Source organism: Tamandua tetradactyla, chromosome 6 (assembly GCF_023851605.1).
Source record: "Tamandua tetradactyla isolate mTamTet1 chromosome 6, mTamTet1.pri, whole genome shotgun sequence".
In the NCBI taxonomy this organism is placed as follows: Eukaryota; Metazoa; Chordata; class Mammalia; order Pilosa; family Myrmecophagidae; genus Tamandua; species Tamandua tetradactyla.
Window position 1 is genome coordinate 110,488,413 of NC_135332.1, and position 22,488 is coordinate 110,510,900.

The following is a 22,488-nucleotide window of genomic DNA, read 5'->3' on the forward strand; positions in this document are numbered from 1 at the left end:
AATCTTGTCAAATGCCTTCTCTGCATCAATTGAGATGATCATGTGATTTTTCTGCTTTGATTTGTTGATATGGTGTATTACATTAATTGATTTTCTTATGTTGAACCATCCTTGCATACCTGGGATGAATCCTACGTGGTCATGATGTATAATTCTTTTAATGTGCTGTTGGATACGATTTGCTAGAATTTTATTGAGGATTTTTGCATCTGTATTCATTAGAGAGATTGGTCTGTAGTTTTCTTTTTTTGTAATATCTTTGCCTGGTTTTGGTATGAGGGTGATGTTGGCTTCATAGAATGAATTAGGTAGTTTTCCCTCCACTTCGATTTTTTTGAAGAGTTTGAAGAGAATTGGTACTAATTCTTTCTGGAACGTTTGGTAGAATTCACATGTGAAGCCATCTGGTCCTGGACTTTTCTTTTTAGGAAGCTTTTGAATGACTAATTCAATTTCTTTACTTGTGATTGGTTTGTTGAGGTCATCTATGTCTTCTTGAGTCAAAGTTGGTTGTTCATGTCTTTCCAGGAACCCGTCCATTTCCTCTAAATTGTTGTATTTAGTAGCGTAAAGTTGTTCATAGTATCCTGTTATTACCTCCTTTATTTCTGTGAGGTCAGTAGTTATGTCTCCTCTTCCATTTCTGATCTTATTTATTTGCATCCTCTCTCTTCTTCTTTTTGTCAATCTTGCTAAGGGCCCATCAATCTTATTGATTTTCTCATAGAACCAACTTCTGGCCTTATTGATATTCTCTATTGTTTTCATGTTTTCAATTTCATTTATTTGTGCTCTAATCTTTGTTATTTCTTTCCTTTTGCTTGCTTTGGGGTTAGCTTGCTGTTCTTTCTCCAGTTCTTCCAAATGGATAGTTAATTCCTGAATTTTTGCCTTTTCTTCTTTTCTGATATAGGCATTTAGAGCAATAAATTTCCCTCTTAGCACTGCCTTTGCTGCGTCCCATAAGTTTTGATATGTTGTGTTTTCATTTTCATTCGCCTCGAGGTATTTGCTAATTTCCCTTGCAATTTCTTCTTTGACCCAGTCGTTGTTTAGGAGTGTGTTGTTGAGCCTCCACATATTTGTGAATTTTCTGGCACTCTGCCTATTATTGATTTCCAACATCATTCCTTTATGGTCCGAGAAAGTGTTGTGTAAGATTTCAATCTTTTTAAATTTGTTAAGACTTGCTTTGTGACCCAGCATATGGTCTATCTTTGAGAATGATCCATGAGCACTTGAGAAAAAGGTGTATCCTGCTGTTGTGGGATGTAATGTCCTATAAATGTCTATTAAGTCTAGTTCATTTATAGTAATATTCAGATTCTCTATTTCTTTGTTGATCCTCTGTCTAGATGTTCTGTCCCTTGATGAGAGTGGTGAATTGAAGTCTCCAACTATTATGGTATATGTGTCTATTTCCCTTTTCAATGTTTGCAGTATATTCCTCACGTATTTTGGGGCATTCTGATTCGGTGCGTAAATATTTATGATTGTTATGTCTTCTTGTTTAATTGTTCCTTTTATTAGTATATAGTGTCCTTCTTTGTCTCTTTTAACTGTTTTACATTTGAAGTCTAATTTGTTGGATATTAGTATAGCCACTCCTGCTCTTTTCTGGTTGTTATTTGCATGAAATATCTTTTCCCAACCTTTCACTTTCAACCTATGTTTATCTTTGGGTCTAAGATGTGTTTCCTGTAGACAGCATATAGAAGGATCCTGTTTTTTAATCCATTCTGCCAATCTATGTCTTTTGATTGGGGAATTCAGTCCATTGACATTTAGTGTTATTACTGTTTGGATAATATTTTCCTCTAACATTTTGCCTTTTGTATTATATATATCATATCTGATTTTCCTTCTTTCTACACTCTTTTCCATATCTCTCTCTTCTGTCTTTTTGTATCTGACTCTAGTGCTCCCTTTAGTATTTCTTGCAGAGCTGGTCTCTTGGTCACAAATTCTTTCAGTGACTTTTTGTCTGAGAATGTTTTAATTTCTCCCTCATTTTTGAAGGATAATTTTGCTGGATATAGGAGTCTTGGTTGGCAGTTTTTCTCTTTTAGTAATTTAAATATATCATCCCACTGTCTTCTAGCTTCCATGGTTTCTGCTGAGAAATCTACACAAAATCTTATTGGGTTTCCCTTGTATGTAATGGATTGTTTTTCTCTTGCTGCTTTCAAGATCTTCTCTTTCTCTTTGACCTCTGACATTCTAACTAGTAAGTGTCTTGGAGAACGCCTATTTGGGTCTAATCTCTTTGGGGTGCGCTGCACTTCTTGGATCTGTAATTTTAGGTCTTTCATAAGAGTTGGGAAATTTTCAGTGATAATTTCTTCCATTAGTTTTTCTCCTCCTTTTCCCTTCTCTTCTCCTTCTGGGACACCCACAACACGTATATTTGTGCGGTTCATATTGTCCTTGAGTTCCCTGATACCCTGTTCAAATTTTTCCATTCTTTTCCCTATAGTTTCTGTTTCTTTTTGGAATTCAGATGTTCCATCCTCCAAATCACTAATTCTATCTTCTGTCTCTTTAAATCTATCATTGTAGCTGTCCATTATTTTTTCTATGTTTGCTACTTTATCCTTCACTTCCATAAGTTCTGCGATTTGTTTTTTCAGTTTTTCTATTTCTTCTTTATGTTCAGCCCATGTCCTCTTCATGTCCTCCCTCAATTTATCGATTTCATTTTTGAAGAGGTTTTCCATTTCTGTTCGTATATTCAGCATTAGTTGTCTCAGCTCTTGTGTCTCATTTGAGCTATTGGTTTGTTCCTTTGACTGAGCCATATTCTCAGTCTTTTGAGTGTGGACAGTTATCTTCTGCTGCTGGCGTCTGGGCATTTATTTAGATTTCTCTTGGTGTTGGACCCAGCAAGGTTGTAATATTTTTCTGTGAAATCTCTGGGTTCTGTTTTTCTTATCCTGCCCAGTAGGTGGCGCTCGTGGCACCCGTTTGTCTGCGGGTCCCACCAGTAAAAGGTGCTGTGGGACCTTAAACTTTGGAAAACTCTCGCCGTCCTGGGGGTTCGCTAGCCGAAAGGGCTTGAGCCGGCCCGGGGTCCGAACGCAGGGAGGGTTGCTGGTCGCTGCAGCCAGGGAAAGAGCCCGTCCGAATTTCCTAGTCGGCCCTGGGCAACAAGCGTGGCGGGAGGGCGCCAGCGGCAGCGGCCCGCCCGAGAGAGTGCACGTTCCCCGGGAGTCACGGGTTTGGAAGGGGCCTCCCCCACCCGTCACCGTTCTCCGCGGCCTGGGGGTTTCCGATCCAATTCTCTCAGTTGGTCCGGGGGCTGCGCGTGGTGTGGGCGCCAGCCGTCTTTGTTTCAGGGGACCGCCTCTCCAATTCTCCCAGCCGGCCCGGGAAGGGGGAAGGGAGTAACTCCGGCCGCTTCCCGCCCCGCCCGGTAAGGCCCGCGCGCCTCGGCGATCTCACCCGAGCTGCTTCTCTCAGCCAGCCAGCCGTTCCAGGATGGGGTACGCTGTCTTTTTTATCTCTGTTGTGGCTTTGGGTGCTTTCTGTATCGTTTCTACTCCCCTAGTAGGTGTCCTGGAGAAGAAACTAAGATCTGCGCGTCTTACTAAGCCGCCATCTTCCAGCGAGGAGAGGTTTTATCCTGTAACTACTTTTTGAAGAGTGCTTTGAAAACTATTGTTTTTCTTGCTTTGCTTTATATATATGTTATCCTATACAATTAAAAAAAAGTAAAAAAAAATTTACCTTTATACATAGACCTTGGGGACAGCTCTAATGGACCATTTGCAAGCCTATATGCAAAAATTCTGAATAAGCAAAAGAAAGCAATCCATAAAAAGAGGAAGGCCCAGTTCAAATGTCATCTTTATAGCTTTCTCTGACTCCCTTCTAGGAAAAGACAGAACTCTCATGGATGTTCTCGAGTCATTTTAATACTTTGTCACAGTGTGGTTTTGTGGTTTTTGGCGGTTTGTTTTGCTTTGTTTTCTTCCACTTTCTAGGCTGTGGCTTTTCAAGTTAAGGACCAGGTCATACATATTTTTTATCCCCAGCACCTAGCTGGCATATTATAGCGCTCAATAAACATTGAATCAAATTAAATTGAATTGTGTAGCTGTTGACACATTATGACCTCTGAAAATCGAATATTAAACAGTAGTAACGACTGATTTTTTTCCCCCTAGGCTTTTGAATTTTAGTATAAACCTTGTGCCTCGTGGTATACGTCATCCAGTCTCTTCTGAAATTTTTCCCACTTTGTCCAGGAATAAGTGTGGAACTGGAGCTGCTAGCATTCAAGCTGGCAGTGCTTTGCTAGCTAAAGGTGGTATCTGCTTTATAGGAGACTTGTCTTCACACAAAAAAGATAAACTTGAACAGCTTCAAACAGGTAAACAATCTCTCTTTTTTTTTCTAAATTAATTTTCTCCTGTTTAACCGACAGTCTCATCAGTGTCAAGATAGGATAGTCTTATACAACTTTTGGGAATTGAGAAATCATATTAAATGATCTTTCTCATTTCAATTTTTTGAATGAAAGCAGAGGAATTTAATGTGCACATGCGCTGTTTTAAACCTTTGTTCTCAGCTGGCCTACAGCATGAGTTTATGTTGGGCCAGATTTATAATAAGGCTATGGACAGAGATGGTCCAGGCAAGGAGCAGCCAGGATCTTGTATTATTGGCATACCCAATAAGAATGTGCAAGGAGCAGCCAGGGTCTTGTATTATTGGCATACCCAATAAGAATGTGCAGGGCACGTGCCATGTCGCCTCTTCCAACAAGAGAGTGCAGACATTGATCTATACTTACATAGTCAAATGATTTTTGACCACAGTGCCCAAGCAAGTCAAAGAGGAAAGGAAAGTTTTTTTCAATAAATGCTTGTGGGGAAAATAGGCTATGCATATGGGGAAAAATGAGTATCAGTTCATACTTCACAACCATACACAACAATTTGGGATGGATCATAAACCTAAAAGTAAAAACTAAAACTGTAAATCTGCTAGAAAAGTATATAGGAGAATGTTTTCATGACATTATGGTAGACAAAGATTTCTTAGACAGGATCCAGAAAGCACTAAATAAATAAAAGATCAAATAATTGGACTTCATCAAAAGTAAAAATTATGCTCACCAAAAGCCAAAAGGGATCATTAATTGTAAATGAAATTAACACCACTCAATTGTTACCCTTGAATGTGGTTAAAATTGGAAATGTTATGTTGTGTATACATTTCCATGATAATTTTTTAGAAGGTGCCATTTAAAAAATTAGTAGGCAAGCACAGATAAAAGAAAACAATTGCAATACATCTTCTAAAGGACAAATATGTTCAGAATATAGAAACAACTCCTACAAATCAATAATTAAACAAAGAACCTATAAAAAATTGGCAAAAACTTGAGTGGCCTTTTCACAAAGGAAGATATACAAAATTACCAATAAGCACGTGCGGAAGTGCTCAATATCAGTTGTCAGGGAAATGAAAAGTAAAACTCACAAGGTACCTGTACTCACATCGTAGCAGGGTCAACTTCATAGAATAGGACAAGTATAGTGGCATACCCTCAGAAGAGCATTGCACTTGATTATGAATCTATTATCACCATCTTGAAATTTTTAATATTGTTATCTTTGAACTTGTGTTTTGTAAGTCAAGTTCAATGAGACAAGGTTTGAGTGTGCCTTGCTACCCATTTCATATAGCATTTATGATCACTAAGTGTCATCCTTGATACACTTAATTTGTACTGGCTTTGAGTCTGGTTGATCTCCTTTGCATTTTGATTACACTCAAACTCAGTTCTTATGTCACACATGAACACGTTTTCAAGTGAGTAAGAGGGAGTGCTAGTAGCTCCGAGGACATGTTTTCCATTTGAACTAGACTTGCCACAGTGCAGAAAGAAGGTAAAGCCATTCTAAGAAACATGAATGACCAAGAAACCCTATCCTGACCTTTTTTTTATCTGTTAGTTCCTTGTATTTGCCAGCCACTTACACTGAAAATGATGAGAAAGGAGGAAAAGAAGAGAGATAGGGCAACCCATGGTTCCTTTTCCTCTAAGTCCTTCCTTATTTATCAGTTAAGCCCAAGGTTGAGAATGGTAGAGGAATGTGTGCATACCAAGAAATGAAATAAAATTTTGTGCAGTATTTTCAATGTTCTGATAAGAGCAAAATATATATGTATGCCCTACAAAATACAGATGATTACTCACATGAGTTAAATGGTCATATGTCTGCATTTAAAACTGTCATTGCACAATATAAAGATGTATGGTAAAATTCATGTTAATTAAAATTTTCAATTCAATTTATAAAAATATTTTTTTATTATAGTAACATATGTACAACTTAAATTTTCCCATTTTAGCCACTTTATAATGTACAATTCAGTGATGTTAATTACATTCAGAATATTATGTTATCACCAATGTTCATTATCCCAACTCTTTTCATCACCTCAAACTGAAACTCTGTACCTATTATTTATCATTGTTGTTTATTATTTATTATTATTAAATAATAAATTTTTTAAAGGAAAAGCTTTATATATTAATGTATCTTTAATAGCAATTTTTCTTACTTTTTGAATAAGTGTGACTTTTCATTTTGCATGGGAGCCTACAAATTATGTAGCTGGCCCTACTGGAATGGCAAAAAATGTAAAAGATTGACAGCAACAAATGTTGGCAAAGGGTGGAACAATTGGAATTCTCATATATTACTGGTGGGGATACAAAATGGTACAGGCATTTTATATATTGCTCTGGCAGTTTCTATCAAGTTAAATTTACTCGAGAAATATAGACACATACACAAAAGTCTTTTATCATGAATGGAGAGAAGATTAAGAAATTGGGGAGGTGGAAACCTAGAAATAGGATTAAATTCATAGATTGAATGGATATAATGGATGAAAGAGAAAAAGGAACATGGGATTTCTCCACACATTTTGTTTGGGCTTTGAGTGGATGGATAGTGATGCCACCAAATATGAATAATGAACATACAGGAGCCATTTGAAGGGAGAAATGATAGATTTGGTTTTGAGCATATTGCATTAGAAGTGTATTTTCTCTCAAACATTATAGTTCATATTCTTTCTGTCTTTTTCTCTCTTTCTGTCATTTTTGCCTCATAAAACCATTGCTTACTTTTATCTTCTCTTGTACACCTGCACAATATGACCAAACACCCAGTCCTCTACCTGTCCGTGCAGATGCCCGATACAATTCTGGCTACGTCTTCGGGTTGCTGGTTCCCATCAAGCCACAGGATCCATAAATATTCAGGGTTTTTTACCTAGTTCTATTTTGGGCAGAAGCTGTAGTTTAGCTAAATCTTGTAAAACAATCAAATTAGCTTATGTCTTCCCTATCTGAAGTTTAAGTATTAAAATTCTATATAAATAATACTTGTTATTAATTCATAGATATATAGATCAAAATAAACTTAAGTAACAAATGGGCGATGTCTTCTGACTTAGTTCTGGAGAGCAGAAGCATTACAGTATACATTCCAGGAAAAAAGTTTGGGGAAGATATGGATCAACAAATGACTTTTCCAGTTCAGTGCAGTTTTTGGTCATTCTTTGATATGGATCCATCTTCAAGGAGAAATGCACAGAAAATCAACACTCTAATTGGTCAAATGGTAAGGTTTATGTACATTTGTTGTTAGTGTATTGTCCAGGGAATTTAGTCATATATTTTAACATGCTTTCTTAATATTTTTATTAACTCGTTTCTATACTTTATCAGTTACTGCAACTAAATAATGACGCAGTTTAAAATTTGTCAGGGTTTTCAATCAGACAAGTCTGCTCATTAGAAATTAATATTTGAATAGTTAGTTGGGGCGTCTTTAATGAATGTTTAAGAAACAATAATGTAAATAAATTGATCACCACAAAGTTTTCATAGTGTTCAGGAAAAGATTACATATTTATAATTAATTGTTCCCAAATTGATTGTGAAAATGCTAGAATTTAATGTTAGCTTGTTACCTTTTGGTTTGATACAGGAGTGCAGTTCGATTCCAGCTAATCTTGTGGAGGCATTTGGGTTATTGATTAACTGTAACGAATCATCACCTTGCAACCCATTCCTTCCTACTGTGCAACATACTTTAAAGAAAGCCATTGATCCTAAAGGGCTGCTTTATGTAGCTTCTAAACAGAGTACAACTGAAGATTTTGAAAAGGTAATTAGATAAATGATTACCCAGAATACTTGTGCTAATGTTCTTCACTTAAAAATTATATATACAGCATTCTTTTTGAGCATCCAGTTTTATTTAGAATTATGTTCTTCCAACTTCCTTCTAGCTTTTAATCATTTAAAGGGCCTTGAATAAAAATTATTTAGGATTATAGTTAAATAAACAACTGTGTAAGGAAATGGATATTAAAATGTTGAGTTTGTACCATTGTCCAAATCATCATAATTTAAAGAATCTCAAAAAGAAAACCCAGATAGATAATTTCTATTATTCATAGAAAAGTATGAGATGCTGTATAGAGGTACAGTTATTTATATTTTACAGACTATTCAGAGGGATTTCCTTTATATGAATGCTTTCAGAGTTCTGACTTTAGGAAATATCTAGTATGACTTACCCATTTTAATGGACACATTATGACAGCATGTGACATGCAGAAAATCTGGGAGTAGATTATATGCAGTTAGTAATGATTCTCAGAGCTATTAAATATGCTCAAGTATTTATAATTGAAACTCTTTTAAAATGAACTATTCAGAAATCTGTCGACAGTAGACTTAAAGTATCTAGGTAGAATAGAAGGTCCAGAAGATAAGATATGTCAGAAAGTAGAAGTCATGGGTCACGAAAATTTTTCATAACTGCCTTCCTTGAAAGTATATTGCATAGGTAAGAGGATGAAAAGTTGGGTGGACTGAAAAAATGACTATGAGCATTGTTTAAACACATTTACTTGATGCTTTATATGTATGAGCCTGTTTTTGTTTTTTTATATTCCCATAAAAATATAAACTTTCTTCTTGTTAGGGCCCAAACTGAGTTCATGCAAAGCATGGGTTAGGGTAGCTGTGAGACCAAAAAACATGCCAGGCACTGAAGTAGACATAGAATCATTAGGACTTATGAACAGGAGAGAGTCTCTGTGGTCTGGAGTGGTAGTGGCCCACAGAGAGACAGGAGTGCAAGGGGCAATGTGCATATGATTTTAGGATAAAGATATTCCATATAATATGAGGACATCAGGCCTCTAGTATAATCATCAGAGAGTCTTCAGACCTGATGTTTTACTAAGGTTAAGGTTTAAGACTAAGATAATAATCAGTGCCATCCTGCTCCCATCCTTTCCATATGTGATTACATTCTTTTCCCTCTGGGGAGATTGTTTTCTTTCCTAATCTTTGTCCTGGTCAAGCAGGCTGTTACATGCTTGGGGCTTCATTCCTGTTTAGGAGAGGCCCAGACCCTGGGCTGTCACACCACACTATGTAACAGATTGCATTGACTATAGGACAGGCATTGTATCCATATGTTACAACAACAGAATAGTAATAAAACAACATAGGGCAGATAATTTTACGAAGACATGCCACCAAGACTGAGTAAGAGAATTAAATTAAGTGTAAGGGGGTTGGTAGATAATTGATCATTCTGTAATGTACTTTTGCATATGATTTAAAGCTTGTGAAATATTATGTGAATAATCAAGTGTGTGTGTGTATGTGTGTGTAGTATGTTTATAAAGGTATAGATCCCATCTTGTGCTGCAGTCAAAGTGTTTAAAGCCATTCTATTTTGTAAGACTACTTTCTGTAATTGGGTCGTCTCATCATTTAACAATGATATTGCCAACCTAGATTCATTAAGTGCATGAGCTGTATGATTAGCTAAAGCTATTACATACTTTCCAGTGACCATTGTGGGCTCCCCTGTGGCAAAAATATCTGAAGAATAAAACCACCATGAATTATGTTTAACTTGATATTTAGATTCAACCATTTTCCAATTGCTAGAAGTATGTGGTAAAGAAGTATATAATGTGACTAGGACATACGGTTGCCCCCATGTAAGTAAATACTGCCATCCATATTGCCTGCAGGTCCACAGTTACCTCATGTGGGAGACATAAGCTCCCTGTCTGTGGGAGGCATTTTGCCACTGGAAAAGGCTATCCTTTTGTAACTTAATGGTAAAATTACATACTTCTGAGGGTAGCCACCCCATATCTCAGTTCCCATTAAGATGTTCCATGTAGATAGGGGCAATATGGCATAAGGTTATTGCTTCCACGGTCATCCATCCTATCCCATCATGTACACCATACCCAAATACAGGTTGGGACTTATTTACTTGTTCCCTCACAAGGGTGAAAAGATAAGTTCAATTGTCATTATAAACCAGTAATTAGATTTCAGTCATAAAAGAAAAAGCCTCACTTTAGATTTTTCAATGTGGTGAGTTCTGCCACATCAACAGGGCATTCACATAGTCCCATTAGCAGTAGCTATGGCTCAGGGAAGGCTGTTAGCACCCAAAGATGACAAGTCCATGCAAACCCAACATTGGGTTCTATTGTGGGCATGAGCTACTGTTGAAGCCCACTGGAGAAAGGTGTTCACTAGGGTGCCACAGGTGAGAAGAAGGATGTTTATGGGGAACAATAAAGGGTAAATCCTGTTGATCTAGTAATATACATGCAAGAGTTCCATTGGTAGATAGTAAGGTATCAAACAGAGGAGGGACATTGTGAGGTGGTTTTAAAATACCAGATATTCTCCTCCTGTAAATCTTGAGAATTCTCCACCATAACGTTAACCATTAGTCTAGGTATAAGAAGAGTTCACATAGTTATACATAAAGTTCCTGTGGAATAGGAGGGTCTGGATTAGTGATAAAAATGTTAACAGGCCTTTTTTTGGTATAAACTGTGGCCATATTATAATGTTTGGGTGACTCCTAATTCCCATGGGCTTAAGATTCGTAACCAGCATGGCTGCATAGACCAGCACCAAGGCTAGAGGACCTTATTTCCCCCCATTTGTATGGTCTGAGGCATAAGTAACAATAAATTATTATTGTTTCCCCTTTCCGGCTGTAAAATGGCTGGCCATTTTGTTTGTACTCAGGGCTTGCAACAGCCCTGTTGCTAGCATTTCAACTGGAGCTGGGGCTGCAGCCCATGATGTAGAGTTTAGATGGGTTAGGGCCTGATACAGCCTTTTAGTTCATTCTTGTAGGGATTTCTTACTGTAGTCCACCTGTTCCTTTAAGAGGCCATTCATTCTTTCTGTAAGGCCTGCACCATTGGGGTAAAAGGGTAGATGAAAAGTCCACATTACATCATGGTCCATAGCCTATTTTTGGGTTGTTTGTCCAGTGAAAGGGGTACTTCAATTACTGTTTATTTGTACAGGCATTGCATAGGGGGTGCTTACCTTTTTTGGCAGCATATGATTGCTTGTTCATTACTTTTCCCACTGGAAAAGCTAACCGAAGTCCTGTGACAGTATTTACTATGATGAATGCATACCTTGCAGCTTTCATGTATGGAAGGAGGCCAATATAGTCCACTTGCCACTGGGTCATTGGAGCCTGTGACTGACTGGTGTGTCCAATCTGGTGGGGCATTTGGTGTAGTTGTTGCAGGGAGCATGATGGGAACTCCCATGTGATGTCTTTAAGTTGTTGGCATGATGGGTAGCTGGAACTGCTAAATACCATAAAGTTTGATATACTCAGTGTCCACTCTTCAATCAAACCACTTGGATACATCTCAAGTTTCAGTAGTGTTGCTTTGAACTTGAGCAAGGCCATCTGCTTCATTGTACCTGGGTAACATATTAGGGCTGTGGGCAGGAACATGGTAGATAGTTACCTATCATAGCTTACAAGTGTCCTAGATGTCTTGGTACAGTTCTCGTCCCCATAGGAACAACCTATGACTATCCATTGTTCTAGTTTCCAAGTTGTTATCCAAGTCATGAGGCCTTTATAAACAACCCAGCTGTTGGTACAGATAGTTAGCGTGTTTCCTGGTTGGGCACTATCACCATCCATAAGGCTCTTAATTCAGCCCATTGACTGCTTTGCATAGCACCAGTCTCCAACCTCATTGTATCAGTACTGGGTTAGTACCACTGTTATGGTCAGGTTCATGTGACAACTTGGCCAAGTGGGGGTACCTGTTTGTCTGGTTGGGCAAGTGCTGGCCTTTATGTTGCTATGAGGACATTTCATAGAATTAAATCTTGAGCACATCAGCTTCATCCACAGCTGATTCCATTTGTAATCAGCTGAGGGGAGTGTCTTCTGCAATGAGTGATGCTTAATCTAATCACTGGAAGTCTTTTAAGGAGGATTCAGAAGAGATAGGTTCTCTTCCTGCTTCAACTGGCGAGCCTCTCCGGTGGAGTTTGTCCAGACCCTACATCGGAATCATCAGCTTCACAACCTGCCCTACAGATTTTGGACTCTGTGTTCCAGCAGTTGCATGAGACACTTTCATAAATTTTATATTTATGAATATTTCCTGTTGATTCTGTTTCTCTGGAGAACCCTAACTAATATAACCACATGGCTGTCTAGGTGGAAGACTGCCTTCTAGTGGCTCGATCAGTATACCAAGCAGACTCAGGAATTATTTCCATGCCCTCCATAGTGGGTAGTTCAACAGCTATTTCAGGTGTGACAATTATAGCTGTTGAATTTTCTACATATGACACTGGTCCTAAAATCTCATGTATCTTAGCACTAAGTGGGCTGTTATTGAAAACACTGCACTGCAACAAGATTTCCACTTTGTTAAGCTATTTAATTGCCCCCTGACAGAGTGTGGCTTATTGGGTATGTGCATAATCCACTCCTGTATAGGAAGAGCAGTCTTCAAGGTGACAGGATATTTCTCCACAAGACCTTCCACTTGTTATAGAGCATTAAATGCTCTTCACACAGTAGCTTTTCTAAGGTACTATATTTTAATTCTGCCCCCTTCCATAACTGTGAGCACAACCCTAGGGGTACTTGTTTAGAATGGGTCTTTGCCACGAACCCCACCTGAAAACAAGTCATTGTTAGCCACATCTAATTCACAGGGTAAATCAGGTCCTATCTTCTTTAGTGCTTATGCCTGTGCTGTTGCCTTTTTTTTGCTGTTTTCAAAAGCAGCCTGCTAGGGGTCATCCCATTCCCAAGTGTTATCCTTTCTAAATAGCATATAAAATCATTTTAATATTTGAGATAAATGAGGAATGAAAGGTTTCCAATATCCTAGTAGTCCTGGAAAAGCCATTAATTGCTTTACTGTATGTGGCTTAGGAAAACATTGTAGTTTGTCAATTACTGCAGAAGAAATTGTGCTGGTTTGAAAGGGTGTATGTCCCCTAGAAAAGCCATGTTTTAATCTAAATCCCATTTCATAAAGGCAGAATAATCCCTATTCAATACTGTATGTTGAAACTGTAATTAGATCATCTCCGTGGAGATGTGATTTAATCATGAGTGATTGTTTAGTTGGATTAGGTGACAACATGTCTCCACCCATTTGGGTGGGTCTTGATAAGTTTCTGGAGTCCTATAAAAGAGGAAACATTTTGGAGAATGAAAGAGATTCAGAGAGAGCAAAGCAGAACGACATAGCCACGAGAAGCAGAGTCCACCAGCCAGCGACCTTTGGAGATGAAGAAGGAAAATGCCTCCCAGGGAGCTTCATGAAACCAGAAGCCAGGAGAGAAAGCTAGCAGATGATGCCATGTTCACCATGTGCCCTTCCAGCTGAGAAAGAAGCCCTGACTGTGTTTGCCATGTGCCTTCTCACTTGAGAGAGAAACCCTGAACTTCATCGGCCTTCTTGAACTAAGGTATCATTCCCTGGATGGATGCCTTAGATTGGACATTTCTATAGACTTGTTTTAATTGGGACATTTTCTCAGCCTTAGAACTGTAAACTAGCAACTTATTAAATTCCCCTTTTTAAAAGCCATTCTGTTTCTGGTATATTGCATTCTGGCAGCTAGCAAACTAGAACAGAAGTGAATACTTTTTGTTTTACCTGACCATATAACACCCAAGAATTTGACAGGGCAGCTAGGGCCTTGTAGCTTGTTGCAATTGATTATCCATCCCTGGCTGTTGAGATGGTATATTAAGGTCTCTGATACCCTTTTAGTTCTGAAAGAGAATTTCCAGTTAACGTATATCATTAGTGTAATGAAATAAAGTTGCAAATTTGGGTTTCTCCCTTGGCCAAGTCTTTTGCCATAGACCTTGGCAAACGGTTGGGCTATATAGATAGCCTTATAGGAGCACAAAATCCTTTGTTATCTTTCCCAGGTAAAAGCCAAAAGAAGTTTGACTTGCTTTTTCTAAGGGAATACTGAAGAAAGCAATAGCTAAATCTAAAACAAGGTGATATTGGCATAAATGAGTGCTAATTTCTTTTAGTAAAGAACAAATATTTGGAAACATTGCATACAAAGGTGGCATTACTTTAATTTGCTCGTAATCTACTGTCATGCTCCAGCTTCTGTTAGGTGTCTGTACTGGCCACACAGAGCTATTAAAGGGGCTACTTCAATATTCCTACTCTTTCTAGTTCCTTAATGGTTGTGCAAATCTCTTGATGTCCCCCTGGGAGTTTATACTGCTTAATGGCTACAATCCTCTGAGGTTGTGGTACTTTTACAGGGAACCATTTTCCCTGCCTCCTTAAAGCCATGTTTACTACTCTACACCAGAGATGGAATTATACTAATGTAATGTGGAATTTAAGAGAAGATCAATTCCTACTATATATTCAGGTATATGAGAAATATATAAAGTGTATCCCTGGGGGCAGTCTCCCAATTTGTAGAATCAAATTATGTTGTTTGGCTCAGATTATTTTCCCCCTGTAGCCATCTATGGCCAGCACGAGTCTGTTAAATAGGGTTACATTTCCATAAATCAAAGTATATTCAGCTCCAGTGTCTGGAGTTAACATTTTTGGTTTGTTAGTAGGGGACCAATAAATACTTAATTCTACATGTAGTCTCTGATCTCCAGGGTCCCTGGTTATTGCTGGTACCTGAGAGTTTTGACCTCTCCCCTATTGGGAGGGGAAAGGAAGGTTGCCAAGCTTCATCTGGGGGTGTGGAGGGTTGGATATGCCATATTTTGGAAGGGATTTTCTTAGTCAGTTTATCTTCCCCTTCAGCTGTCTGGGGATTTATAAATCTCATGTCTTTGGGTAATTGGCTCCATAACTAAACTAAAACAGCATTTGGCTGTTTATCTATAGTTTCTAGTTCTGTCTCTGAGGCAGTTAGATGAGTCCTTATTTGCTTATGTGAGACCTGATTACGACCATCGTGTTCTCAGGAAGTATTTCCTGCTGCCCTTACTCCTCTTTTCCAGAGCCACTCTAATTCCCTGAGGTATTTTATGGCTTGAACAGCTCTTGAAATAGATTGTCCCACTAGAGGACTCAAAATGGACATGAGGGGTACATTAAAATGATTAGAAGTATTGTGCAAGATGATATCTTTAATTCCCACTGTAAAAGCTTCATTGTTGGGGCCTGAAAAATGCTTCGAATATATTGCATGTTTCATCCCAAGACCCTACAAAACATCTTTCAGTTCTTTAATAGATTGCCAATAGGGAGTAATGTGTGATCTATCTCCCTCATTGGGCCAGATAGCCTTGCTTGCAGCTGGTAGCCCAGCTAACAAAGGTACTGTTTGTTTATGATTTAGGGCACCATATAGGTGCTAACATAGGGATGGGTGCTTCATAATAGATGCTAGCTTACTTACCTCCATTCCAGTTAAGATTACACCCTTAGTTCCTGTGTCCGAAATTCATAAAAGCCAATCAGGAAATGACTCCCTAGCTTTCCGCCTGTAATGCTGCCTGAGATCACCTAATTCAACAACAGTATAATCTCTCATAATAATGTGGAATTTCCACTCAGGAGGTTGTAGATTCTGAGGGTCCACCCCATTAAGTCAATCCTGAACTGCTTTTAATTTTTGTTATAGCACTGGGCATACCTGCCAAGGTGTCTTCTTTTCTTCCACTTCATCATTAGATGAAGAATATATGGGATCCCAAGTTTTGGGTCTCACCCTGGATTAGTTAGTATTCTCTGGATTCTAACTTAGGGTAATTTTTGACCATGAGCTCAAGCATATTTACAAGCTAAAGTTTCTAATTGATCATCCATATGACACAAACACTTGGATAAGGCATCTTTCATGTCTGCTTGAGCAAGCCTTGTGTCCCTTTCTAATTTTAATTCCTCCTCTAGATGGTGGGCTGGTGTTTTTGCCACGCATTCTGTCTCCATGACCACACATAAGGCTCCTAAAAGAGGGCAGGTTATGGTTGTCCTTACTTGGCATTCTCTTTTCTTTTTGGTAAGATTTAATTGTCCTTCTATTTGTTGAAAAACAGTTAGCAAACTCACCAGAGTTCTTAAGGTGTCCCATATTCTTGCAGCAGTCCCCATCTATACAGGAAGGGCAGCCACCCTTCCCCACACGGATGATGCATGTCAACCCAGAATTTCCCCTGCCTAGTCTCCCTTCCCTGGACCTATGCCTATTACTACTAGTGGTGTCTCGGTCTCCTGTCTAGTTCACTAGTTGTTTGGGCTCAAACTGAGTCCATGCAAAGCATGGGTTGGGGAGGTGGGGTAAGATGGCAGTTAGTGAAGGTGCACGGTTTAGTTTGTCCTCTTGAGCAGCTGGTAAAAAGCCAGGAGCAGTACTGAACAACTGCTGGGAGAACATCAGTGACCAGATACACAGCATACACCAATCTGGACTAAGTGGAATGGCTGAGATCCCATACAGAATTGTAAGTCTCCCAAGTAGTGGGGGCCAGTGCCCCTACACTTTGAGTGTGGCAGACTGGTTCCCTGAGGGAAAAGGAAACAGATTTTTGTTAGTAGCAAAGGCTTAGCTCAACCAAGCTCCAATTGTGGAATTAATTAACAAATTCTGACTACTGAAAACAGGCCCTCAGATCAGATAAACCTGGAAGATGCACTAAATTTTGCCCCCATTGAGGGGGGGGGGGCAGTGCTGACAAAAAAAAGACATTTTGAGTGGATGAAATCCTGGAAAAGGTCAGGACTCCAAGAAAAGGGGGCACATAGAATCTGGAGATCCATAGAGCTACATGCCAGCTCAAGCTCTTGATTGACAGACCTAAGGAGCAGGGATCCAGCTCTTTAAAGGCTTTTTAAAATTTTATTTTACTTCTTAACAGCTCATTAGATAGAACTGCAAGCACTTTCAGTCTCCAGCACAGCTCCAGACAAGAGCAGAACTAAGGCTTGTTTGAGAGATAAAGTAACTAGTCAGGTGTAAGCAGTTAATTCCCTAAAGTGTATATCTTCCTCAAGAAAAGGGGATGGGTCTCAGGTCAAGTGGAATCCCTCCTTCAAGGAATTCAGGTCCCAAGGGCTGGAAAACAGAAGCAACCAAAGCCATCCTACTAGCTCACCTCTGTCTCAACCATGCCACTGGTAGAGAGAATCTGCTGAAACTAAAGGCACCACATCACTTAAAGCTGGTAGGAAGCTGTGGGTAGACAAGTGCCATATGCTGGGCAGGATAGGAAAGGCAGAGTCTAGAGACTTCATAGGAAAGTCTGTCAACCTGCTGGATATCACTCTAAGGGAAAATGCTTGTTGTGTGTGACTCTTTCCTCCTGGCCAGTCCAGTCTGGGAAAATCTGACTGGGGCCTATCATATCTGTGGAGACCCTCCTCAAAAGAAAAAAAAAGGCTCCATATAGGCAGGGCAAAAAACAGAAAAACAAAAACTGAAAAATTCTGATCAGTTAAACAGAACTTATGCTAGAGGTTTAGAACAAGTTGAACTAAATGTCAAAGAACAGATAGAGAACAAAGATACCTAGCAAGAAAACGCTAGGTAAAAGGATGAAAACAACCTCCAGAGTCAGTTAATTAAGGAAATCAAATTAGTCTGGATGCAAAAAATGAGTCATAAAAGGAAAATCAAAGATATCGCCCGGTCAGAGGAACAAACCAACACTTCAAATGAAATACAGGAGTTGAAACAACTAATTCAGGATGTTCGAACATCATCAAAAAAAAAAAAAAAAAAGAGAATCCATCGAGCCCTCCTCTTCCTCTTTCTCTGCCGGGGGACTCCCGCCGCCATCTGGCCCTCCTCTTCCCCCTACTCCGCCGGCGCTCCCGCCACCATCTAGCCCTTCTCTTCCTCTTTCTCTGCCGGCGGCGCTCCCGCCGCCATCTGGCCCTCCTCTTCCCCCTTCTCTGCCAGCGCTCCCACCGCCATCTAGCCCTCCTCTTCCTCTTTCTCCGCCGGCGCTCCTGCCGCCATCTAGCCCTCCTCTTCCTCTTTCTCCGCCGGTGGCGCTCCCGCCGCCATCTTGCCCTTCTCTTTCCCCTTCTGCTCCGGCGACACTCCATCCGCCATCTTATCCTTCCCTTTCTCCTCCTGCTCCGGCGGCTCTCCAACCACCACCATGCCCTATTCCGCCTTCACCGGCTCCTCCGCCACCGTCCTCGACAACCTTGCCATCTTCACATTTCCTCCTCCAGAACAACTACTAGGGGAGTAGAAACGATACAGAACAGCTCCCGGAGACACGACAGACATCAAAAAGACAGCGTACCCCATGCTGGAATGGCTGACTGGCTGGGAGAACCCACTCTGGTGAGATCGCCGAGGGGTGTGGGCTTCCCGGGGAGGGGCGGCAAGAGGCCGGAGTCCCTCCGCTCTTCCTTCCCGGTCCAGCTGGCAGAATTGGGCAGGCGGGCCACTCAAGCCACGGCGGCTGGCGCCCCCACCACACACGGCCCCCCGGACCAACTGAGAGAATTGGATCGGAAATCCCCAGGCCACGGAGAACGGTGACTGGGGAGGTCCCTTCCAAACACGTGACTCCCCGGTCTGGCTGGGAACGGTGCACTCTCCCGGGTCGCAGCGGCTGGTGCCCTCCCGCCACGTCTGGCGCCCCGGGCTGACTAGGAAATTCGGATGGGCGCTCTCCTGGGCTGCGGTGGCCAGCGACCCTCCCCGCGTTCGGACCCCCGGGCCGGCTGGCAATCTTCCAAGCCGCGTCGGCTGGTGAACCTCCCCCACGGCGAGAGTTTTCCAAAGTGAAAGGACCCACAGCACCTTTTACTGGTGGGACCCGCAGGCAAACGTGTGCCACGAGTGCCACCTACTGGGCAGGATAGGAAAAACAGAACCCAGAGATTTCACAGAAAAATCTTTCAACCTGTTGGGTTCAACACCCAGGGAAATCTGACTAAATGCCCAGACGCCAGCAGAAGATAACGGATCACGCTCAGAAAATTGAAAATACGGCCCAGTCAAAGGAAGAAACCAATAGTTCAAATGAGATACAGGAGCTGAGACAACTAATGCTGAATATACGAACAGAAATGGAAAACCTCTTCAAAAACGAATCGATAAATTGAGGGAGGACATGAAGAAGACATGGGCTGAACAAAAAGAAGAAATAGAAAACCTGAAAAAACAAATCACAGAGCTTATGGAAGTGAAGGATAAAGTGGAAAAGGTGGAAAAAACAATGGATACCTACAATGATAGATTTAAAGAGACAGAAGATAGAATTAGTGATTTGGAGGATGGAACATCTGAATTCCAAAAAGAAACAGAAACTATCCGGAAAAGAATGGAAAAATTTGAACAGGGTATCAGGGAACTGAATGACAATATGAAGCGCACAAATATACGTGTTGTGGGTGTCCCAGAAGGAGAAGAGAAGGGAAAAGGAGGAGAAAAACTAATGGAAGAAATTATCACTGAAAATTTCCCAACTCTTATGAAAGACCTAAAATTACTGATCCAAGAAGTGCAGCACACCCCAAAGAGATTAGACCCAAATAGGCGTTCTCCAAGACACTTACTAGTTAGAATGTCAGAGGTCAAAGAGAAAGAGAGGATCTTGAAAGCAGCAAGAGAAAAACAATCCATCACATACAAGGGAAACCCAATAAGACTATGTGTAGATTTCTCAGCAGAAACCATGGAAGCTAGAAGACAGTGGGATGATATATTTAAATTACTGAAAGAGAAAAACTGCCAACCAAGACTCCTATATCCAGCAAAATTGTCCTTCAAAAATGAGGGAGAAATTAAAACATTCTCAGACAAAAAGTCACTGAGAGAATTTCTGACCAGGAGACCAGCTCTGCAAGAAATACTAAAGGGAGCACTAGAGTCAGATATGAAAAGACAGAAGAGAGAGGTATGGAGAAGAGTGTAGAAAGAAGGAAAGTCAGATATGATGTACATAATACAAAAGGCAAAATGGTAGAGGAAAATATTATCCAAACAGTAATAACACTAAATGTCAATGGACTGAATTCCCCAATCAAAAGGCATAGACTGGCAGAATGGATTAAAAAACAGGATCCTTCTATATGCTGTCTACAGGAAACACATCTTAGACCCAAAGATAAACATAGGTTGAAAGTGAAAGATTGGGAAAAGATATTTCATGCAAATAACAACCAGAAAAGAGCAGGAGTGGCTATACTAATATCCAACAAATTAGACTTCAAATGTAAAACAGTTAAAAGAGACAAAGAAGGACACTATCTACGAATAAAAGGAACAACTAAACAAGAAGGCATAACAATCATAAATATTTACGCACCGAACCAGAATGCCCCAAAATACATGAGGAATACACTGCAAACACTGAAAAGGGAAATAGACACATATACCATAATAGTTGGAGACTTCAATTCACCACTCTCATCAATGGACAGAACATCTAGACAGAGGATCAATAAAGAAATAGAGAATCTGAATATTACTATAAATGAGCTAGACTTAACAGACATTTATAGAACATTACATCCCACAACAGCAGGATACACCTTTTTCTCAAGCGCTCATGGATCATTCTCAAAGATAGACCATATGCTGGGTCACAAAGCAAGTCTTAACAAATTTTAAAAGATTGAAATCATACACAACACTTTCTCGGATCATAAAGGAATGAAGTTGGAAATCAATAATAGGCGGAGTGCCAGAAAATTCACAAATACGCGGAGGCTCAACAACACACTCTTAAACAACAAGTGGGTCAAAGAAGAAATTGCAAGAGAAATTAGTAAGTACCTCGAGGCAAATGAAAATGAAAACACAACATATCAAAACTTATGGGACGCAGCAAAGGCAGTGCTAAGAGGGAAATTTATTGCCCTAAATGCCTATATCAGAAAAGAAGAAAAGGCAAAAATGCAGGAATTAACTGTCCACTTGGAAGAACTGGAGAAAGAACAGCAAACTAACTCCAAAGCAAGCAAAAGGAAAGAAATAACAAAGATTACAGCAGAAATAAATGAAATTGAAAACATGAAAACAATAGAGAAAATCAATAAGGCCAGAAGTTGGTTCTATGAGAAAATCAATAAGATTGATGGGCCCTTAGCAAGATTGACAAAAAGAAGAAGAGAGAGGATGCAAATAAATAAGATCAGAAATGGAAGAGGAGACATAACTACTGACCTCACAGAAATAAAGGAGGTAATAACAGGATACTATGAACAACTTTACGCTAATAAATACAACAATTTAGATGAAATGGACGGGTTCCTGGAAAGACATGAACAACCAGCTTTGACTCAAAAAGAAAGAGATGACCTCAACAAAACAATCACAAGTAAAGAAATTGAATCAGCCATTCAAAAGCTTCCTAAAAAGAAAAGTCCAGGACCAGACGGCTTCACATGTGAATTCTGTCAAACATTCCAGAAAGAATTAGTACCAACTCTCCTCAAACTCTTCAAAATAATAGAAGTGAAGGGAAAACTACCTAATTCATTCTAAGAAGCCAACATCACCCTCATACCAAAACCAGGCAAAGATATTACAAAAAAAGAACAATACAGACCAATCTCTCTAATGAATATAGATGCAAAAATCCTCAATAAAATTCTAGCAAATCGTATCCAACAACACGTTAAAAGAATTATACATCATGACCAAGTAGGATTCATCCCAGGTATGCAAGGATGGTTCAACATAAGAAAATCAATTAGTGTAATACACCATATCAACAAATCAAAGCAGAAAAATCACATGATCATCTCGATTGATGCAGAGAAGGCATTTGACAAGATTCAACATCCTTTCCTGTGGAAAACACTTCAAAAGATAGGAATACAAGGGAACTTCCTTAAAATGATAGAGGGAATATATGAAAAACCCACAGCTAATATCATCCTCAATGGGGAAAAATTGAAAACTTTCCCCCTAAGATCAGGAACAAGACAAGGATGTCCACTATCACCACTATTATTCAACATCGTGTTGGAGGTTCTAGCCAGAGCAATTAGACAAGAAAAAGAAATACAAGGCATCAAAATTGGAAAGGAAGAAGTAAAACTATCACTGTTTGCAGACGATATGATACTATACGTCGAAAACCCGGAAAAATCCACAACAAAACTACTAGAGCTAATAAATGAGTACAGCAAAGT

General features: G+C 39.7%; 1 protein-coding gene across 6 annotated transcripts in view; it reads left to right on the forward strand.

Annotated features, from left to right (window-relative positions):
* The window catches only part of MCMDC2 (minichromosome maintenance domain containing 2), a 79,044-nt gene that overhangs the window by 22,124 nt on the left and 34,432 nt on the right, over positions 1-22,488 (forward strand). For 5 of the 6 annotated variants that reach the window (XR_013178234.1, XM_077166932.1, XM_077166930.1 and 2 more), the window contains exons 10-12: positions 4,167-4,372; positions 7,480-7,646; positions 8,016-8,195. Coding sequence is in view for 5 of the 6 variants with exons in the window: in XM_077166932.1 (XP_077023047.1) it covers positions 4,167-4,372; positions 7,480-7,646; positions 8,016-8,195 (553 nt within the window). In the remaining variant the exon portion in view is untranslated. Of the gene's footprint in view, positions 1-4,166; positions 4,373-7,479; positions 7,647-8,015; positions 8,196-13,508; positions 13,959-22,488 lie in introns of those variants that run through there. The other variant, XM_077166933.1, reaches the window with a different exon arrangement.